Below are 7,537 nucleotides of genomic sequence, written 5' to 3'. Positions count from 1 at the left end.
CTTGTTCTATTTGAATGACTGCCTAATGAGCACAATTAAGTGTTCTGGAAAATCCATTCTTCATAGTGCTATCCATAATTTGTCATAATCCACATAATCGAAAGCCTTTGCACAATCAAAGATCTTTCTGATATTCTTTGCTTTCAGCCAAGATCTGTCTGATGTCAGCAGTGATATCCTTCGTTCTGCATCCTTTTCTGAATCTGACTTGAATTTCTAGCAGTTTCCTGTCGATGTACTGTTACAGGTGTTTTTGAATTATCTTCAGCAAAATTGTACTTGCATGTGATATTAATGATATTGTTGAATGATTTCCACATTCTGTTAGGTATCCTCTTTGGAATTGACATAAATATGAATCTCTTCCAATCACTTGACCAGGTAGCTGTCTTCCAAATTTCTTGGCATATTTGAGTGAGTGCCTGTAGTGCTTCATCAGTTTATTGAAAGATTTCAGTTTGTATCCTATTAATTCCTGGAACCTTGTTCTTTGCCAGTACCTTCAGTGCACCTTGGAATTCTTCCTTCAGTACCATTAGCTGTTGACCATATGTTACCTCTTGAAATGGTTGAACATCAACCATTTTCGTTTTCTAACTCCAGGTTCTTGGAAATGTCATTATAACACTTGACTTTGTCTCCTCGAGCTGCCCTTTGAAATTTTCTGTTCATCTCTTTTACTCATTTCTTCATTTGCATTTGCATCTCTACCCTGAAGAGCAAGTTTCAGAGTCTCTTCGGACATCCATTTTTCTATTTTCTTTCTTGTCTTTTTAATGCCCTTTTGCTTTTTTCCTATATTGTGTTCTTTTTTTTAAAGTTTTTATTGTGAACTGAGTGATAGTTTACATGGGAGAACATCAGCTTTACACCATCGTTTCATTGCAATGAGTACAATCTCCTCTGTGCATCATCATTCAACAGTATTTGCTTCTGTTTTTTTGTTTGTTTGGTTTTTGGTTGGGGGAGAAGGGGGGCTATACACAGAAACACTCAGGAATATATAATAATTTAAACAACCAAAGGGCACATTCTGCAAGTCTGCCTCCTGGCCACCAACTCTCAATCCCTCTTTTTCCATTAATCTAGAGTCTTCAGCTGCTCCCTCTCTCCATGTCTCCTTCTCTGGTGTCGCTGATTCTCTGGATAGGGTCCTGTATTCTGCTGTGCTCTTCTCCCTTGATGGTCCTAGGGTCCTTTCTTTCTGTATTGTAAGATAAACTATTCCCCCACTTTTTTTTTTTTTCTTAAAAAACTTCTACCTTTACAGTTCTGACAGTCGCAATTTGTCATGAAAATAATTACTCATTATTGAATCATAAGAATCTTATTCCTGTTTCTTTTTACCAGGCTCATCTAGACAAGATGAAAACTGTTCATTGGGGATTCTGTCTTCCCCCACATACTCTGAAATGAAGCTGTTTCTTGAAAACTTGTAAGCTGGTCACTTTGTGCCTTTATCACCCCCTCATTTTAGGTAATCAGTGTCTAAGTTGCCCGTCCCTATCTACTCTGTATACAGAGAGGATAGGATTGATAGTTGATGTGATGACTCCTTCCCTTTCACTTTTTATGTTGAGCTACTACATCCATAAGTATAGGTCAAGTTCATCAAATTGTAGCAATTTACACTTGTTTCCTTTATCCAAAAAATAGTTGTTTTTTATCTTCTCTAGTCGAGTTCTGATTACCAAGCCATCAAGGCTAGGTCAAATGGGTATGATCTTCAAGTTTGGGTGTTCTTGTGCATCTCCCGTCACTTCATACCAGCTGGATGCTTCACTCTCGGCTTTAGCTCTCCATGGCTATGTCCTTGTCCATGGGCTCAGGTGTCCCCAGATTATATTGTCTTCTTGATGTCATCCATCACTCATCTGTCAGTTTGTCATACTGTGGTGGGTTGTGGTGCTGCGATGCTGGAAGCTATGTCACCAGTATTTTAAACACCTTCAGGGTCACCTGTGGACAGGTTTCAGCAGAGCATCCAGACTAATGTAAGTCTGTACTAGGAAGAAGGAGAGACAGACTGCTTCTGAATGTTTAGCCATTTACCAACAGGACCTGATTACTGGGGACACACCACCTGAGTACAGCCTTGGTCATGATGAGAAGTGCTCCCCCGGCACCTTTACTTAGTTGGTTGTAAACTGCCGAGAGTCTGAGGCAAATGGCTTCCAGGCACGTCTGTAGCTGCAGGTGTTTCCTTTTCAGTGGTGGGATGGGGCTAGAGGGACCTGAGGTAGGCAAATGGAGAATGAGGATGAAATGCCACAAACACAGGTTATATTTGTGTACCAGCGCTTACTGATTAGGATATTTGTATCTGGGGATGTGAAACCACGTGTTGATAGTAACCGCTTGTAGTCATAGAAAAATAACAATAATCTCTTATCTGAATATAGTTTCTGTGAAACTTTCAAAACTGAATTTCATCGTTCTGACTTTTTTCTTTCTTTCTTTTTGAAGGAAATATTATCAAGTTGACTGGCTCCCTTATTCTGGGGTAAGTGTCAACTGGGAAATGCTAATTGGCTCAGTGACATGACAACAGAATCTCAGTGGAAGTGATTGACGGGTGGCGTGGGGGAGTACAAAGGGAGATAGATTTTGGACTTAGAGGGGGATAAGGACTGGATTGCTAGTGAAAGGTCAGTGGTTCAAACCCACCAGCTGCTCTCAGAAACCCCATACAAGGTTGCTATTGGTTGGAACTGACTTATAACAATCATTGGTTCTACCACTTAGATGTTACCTTGACCAAGTTACTTACCTGTTTGGGACCTGTTTTCTGGGTCCTCCTCCAGCAGGGGCTGTGGGGAAATTATCTGACACATACATAGCTGCTTCTCAGTGTTTCAGATCTCCACAGTGTGCTGCATGTTTTGTCTTAGGTTATAACATGGGTGAAGAAGGTACAAACAGCACAGCATTTTATGCAAATAGCATATAGTTTTTGGCCAACCATGTCCTACCCTGTAAGGTGTTTTCGGAAGTATGTTTCATTAACTTTTTTTTTTTGAAACTTTTTCTTGTGACTTGAGTGAAGATTTACAGAGCATCTCATCAGTTTTACCTTCAACAAATCATTCCCTTTGTTTCATTTCAATGATTGCAATCCCCTCCCTGCAACTACAGTTCCCCCACCTCCTCCCTGTGGGCCCTAGTTCCAGTCCACTCTCCTTCCCAGCCCTTCTTGACTCTGTCCTTAGGGAAATAGTGCCCTTTTGATCTTCAGTAGTTGACCATTTCATGACGAGCATACCTTCCTAGTGTCGTTGTCCCCCCATATGCAGAGGGCCACAGTCTCAGGATCTTCCAGACTCGTTCTGACCAGTAAGCCTGTTTTTGTTTGTTTGTTTTTTTAAATGAGTTATAGGCCACACTTTGTCTCACACTCTACAGGACCTTCTGATGTGTCCCTTTCAGAGCAGTTGGTAGGGGTATCCAGGTACCATCTGGTTCTTCTGGGCTCAGACTTGTGGTGACTGATGTTTGCATGCTCCAGTGGTCCACTGGCCTATTTGATTCTAAACATCTTCAGATTTTCATTACTCTTCTTTCCTGTACACATGGGAAGATCAGTCGTTGCACCTTAGATGGCTGTTCATGAAGTTTGAAGATACTAATCACTACTCACCAAAGTAGAATGTAGAACATGGTCTTTGTGGACTATTTTATACCAGTTGATCATGGTGTCCCCGAGACTATGGTCTTGGGCCCTCCGCCTAGTTTTGCAAATTTTTTACAGCAACATGGGCCTGTGCCAATAATGTATCTACGAGTAAAGCATGTCCAAGTGATGAAATGAAGAAAAGCAGTCTGACAGAATGCATTTCTTACTTCTTCAAAAATATGGCAGATAAACTTTTTTTTTTTTAAATCTTCATTAGATGACTCCTAAAAGAAATATCATTCCTGTGTATTCTTCTATTACACAAGACTGAGTATTCTACAAAATTCAGTCAGAAAGCCACATAGTGGAGCACCAAATACTTACCCCTTAGAATAAATCAGGGAAGAGGGACATATTGAGAACCAACTGCCTGCTAATAACAGTGTCTGCCTTACTAACACTCAACAACATTCAGTTGATTTAGCTGTTTTCGAACCTGGATTTGCCTTGGAAACCCTGTACAGGGTCACTATGGGTTGGACCATCATCTCAACGGCACTTAACAACAACTCAAACATTGATCAGTTAAGACTAGTTTCATAAGATTTTTGCAAACATGTTTTTAAAAAAGTCTTTATAAAATGAAGAGTCTTTTTCTGATTCCTTTTGAAAATTTTTTCTAACGACAACATGTGCAGTCTGAGAAACTGGTTGAGCTGTGTTACCCCTATAGGATCTTTTGCTTCCTAGTGGAGAAGTAATCGCATTGGATTTGTCCTTAATTAAGCTGAGTTATTATTTATTTTATGGCTATTTGTGGTAGATTCATTTACACCACCTTGCATTTATTTAAACTTTTGTTGTTAATGTTAGGTGCCATTAAGTCGGTACCAACTTATAGCAACCCTGACACAACAGAACGAAACACTGCCCTGTCCTGGGCAAACATCACAATTGTTGCCACACTTGAGCCCATTGATGCTGCCACTTTGCCAATCCATCTTGCTGGGGTCTTCCTCTTTATCTCTGGCCCTCCACCCTATGAAACATGATATCCTTCTCGAGCGACTGGTCCTTCCTGACAATATGTCCGAAGTATGAGAGATGAAGTTGGCCTTCCTGGCCTCAAAGGAGCACTCTGGCTGCACTTCTTCCAACACAGATCTATCTGTTGGTTCTTTTGGCAGCCCATGGTACTTTTCAATATTCTCTTCCAACACCATAATTCAAATGCATCAATTCTTCTATGGTCTTCCTTATTCACTGTCCACGTTTTGCATGCATAAGAGTTTATTGAAAATACCATGACTTGGGTCAGGCGTACCTTAGTTTTGCTCTTCAACACTTCAAAGAGGTCTTGTGCAGCAGATTTGCCTAATGCAATACATGAATATTGATGGTTGATCCAAGAAGAATGAAGTCTTTGACAACTTCAGTCTTTTCTCAGTTGGTAAGAATGTTGTTTATTGGTCCAGGGGTGAGGATGTTTATTTACATTGAGATGCAGTCCACACCGAAGGCTGTGCTCTTTTATCTTCATCAGTATTTTAAGTCCTCTTCACTTTTAGCAAGCAAGGTTGTATCATCTGCATATAGCAGATTGTTAATGCCAATCTTTATGCCACATTCTTCTTCATATAACCCAGTTCTTGGATTATTTGCTCAGCATACAGATTGAATAAGTGTGGTGAAAGAACACAACCCTGTCACACACGTTTCTTAATTTTAAACCATTCAGTGTTCCCATGTTCTGTTCAAACAACTGCCTCGTGGTCCATGTATAGATTCCTCATGAGCACAGTTAAGTGTTCCAGAATACTCATACTTTGCAGTGTTGTCCATAGCTTGTCATGATCCACACAATCAAAAGCCTTGTGCAGTCAGTAAAGCACAGGTAAACATCTTTCTGGTGTGCTCTGCTTTCAGTCAAGATCCATCAGACTTCAGCAATGATATCCCTCATTGCACGGCCTGTTCTGAATCTGACTTGAACATCTGGAAGTTCTCTGTCCACAAATGTATTCTTGCAGCTGTTTCTGTGTTACCTTTAGTAAAACTTTACTCTCATGGGATATCAAAGATACTACTGTCCTATGATTTTTGCATTCCATTGGGTCACCTCCATTTGGAATGGGCACAAACATGGATCTTTTCCAATCAGTCGGCCAGATAGTTGTCTTCCAAATTTCTGGGCAGAGATGAGTGAGTGCCTCCAGTGCTGCCTCACTTCCTTGAAAGATTTCAGTTTTTGTTCCACCAATTCCTGGTGCCTTGTTCTTTGCCAATTCCTTCAATGCACCTTGGACTTCCTCTTTCAGTATCATTGGCTCTTTTTTTTTAATTCAATACATTTTATTTGGTTTGTCTAATTTAGAATCCTTTTATCTTACATGATTTTTTTTCTTACACCTAAATTACTAATTTGTAATTTTTCTCATAAAAAAGTATTGAAGTTCTTTATAAATTACGTTCTCTGATTTTCTTGTTAGCCTGCTTCAAGGAAATCCTTGTGTTCAGTATACTTGCTCGCAGTTTAGCCCATATCAAATGATTGTGTAATACAACATCTGAGCAGCAAACTGAGCTGAACCTTTGAGAGAAAGAATGGTTGAATAGCCGAGACCACTGGATAGTCTTAGAGAAGACCATACACCCTGAGCTCCCCAGCAGTGAGGGGAGGACAGCGGACCACTGGATATGCAGTGTTACCCGACGTCACTGGTTCCAAACCATTGCTGCTCCCACATATGTGATCGGAATGCCATCTCCTTCATACTCTTTAATCCTCAGAGGTTCTTCTGGTCCTCTATGAGCAGAAGTTACCTGAAGTTCACATGGAATGCCAGAATTTCCCCAAGTCTTCTAGATTTTTTCACAGTGACAGAAATCAGAGGTTGAGCCTATCAGTACTACAGCCCTGCAGTGGCTTTTTGATTTCAGAAGTAACTATTCTTTCAGCAGCCCACTCAAAATTTTTCTTTACCATTTGTAGCCCTTTAGGAGTAATATCTTTGAGGTCATGATACTACTGTTTATCTTTTTGTTGGCTTCTATCTCCTGATGGCCAGAGTTTCCAGGAATCGTTGTCAATGACATCAGCAAGAACAATTTCCTTGGTTATATCAATACCAAATTCTATCTTCGTATCAACCAATGTACTGTTGTGGGGCAAGCATGAATTTTCCAGTATTTCACAAATAGCCTGTGTGGCATGATTCATGATACCCACTTCAGTCTGGCCTATAACAAGTCCAGCAAAGCAAAATTTGCAGCAATAAGCTGATCCTCAGTTCACTGTGGATCATTATTGGCATCATCTTTGAAAAACATTTCCACTTTCGGTGGGTAAAACTTATATCCTTCCTGGACACCAGGGTTTTTTTTGAGAATAGAACCCATTGCTGTTCTACACACCCATTCAGTTGGAATCATTTCACATTGTGTGCAATGAAAGCTGTTTCCCTACATTTTTTTGGTGAAAGCAGTTTTGATATCTGATTCCTGTGACAACTGAAAAATACAGCTGGTAATTTTATTTGAAATTGCAGCTTTTCCTTCCAGGTGATTCTTTTTAGCTACATTGCCTGCTGTAATCTGGTCCTTGGACTGAAGGAGGGCTTTTTCCTGGAGTATCTAACAACACATAGACTTATTTTGTTTTACTCTTATAGAGTTTTTGACCTGTGTTTACAACCTCAGAGGTCATCATTTTCTTGGGTAGACTCAGGGCAGTGAACGCGCTAGGCATACAAGCAGGAATCTCTCATTGGCTTGTGATCATATACTACCTCTTGAAACGGTTGATCTTCAACCATTTCCCTTTGGCACAACGACTCTGTATCATTGCTGATGCCCAATGGATCTTGGCTGAAAGCAGAGACTATCAGAAAGATGTTTACCTGTGCTTTATTGACTACGCAAAGG

At 40.3% G+C, this 7,537-nt stretch overlaps 1 protein-coding gene and 1 pseudogene across 1 annotated transcript in view; one reads left to right on the top strand and one right to left on the bottom strand.

The window, feature by feature from the left end:
* The window catches only part of SERAC1 (serine active site containing 1), a 56,320-nt gene that overhangs the window by 4,639 nt on the left and 44,144 nt on the right, over positions 1-7,537 (top strand). The window contains exons 2-3 of the mRNA XM_006868479.1: positions 2,467-2,503; positions 3,427-3,434. Coding sequence (XP_006868541.1) covers positions 2,467-2,503; positions 3,427-3,434 — 45 coding nt within the window. The remainder of the gene's footprint in view (positions 1-2,466; positions 2,504-3,426; positions 3,435-7,537) is intronic.
* Positions 6,071-7,322, bottom strand: LOC102827665 (annotated as a pseudogene).

Source organism: Chrysochloris asiatica, unplaced genomic scaffold, assembly GCF_000296735.1.
Source record: "Chrysochloris asiatica unplaced genomic scaffold, ChrAsi1.0 scaffold00117, whole genome shotgun sequence".
In the NCBI taxonomy this organism is placed as follows: domain Eukaryota; kingdom Metazoa; phylum Chordata; class Mammalia; order Afrosoricida; family Chrysochloridae; genus Chrysochloris; species Chrysochloris asiatica.
The sequence above is the reverse complement of the archived record's forward strand: the minus strand, read 5'-3'. Positions and strand labels throughout refer to the sequence as shown.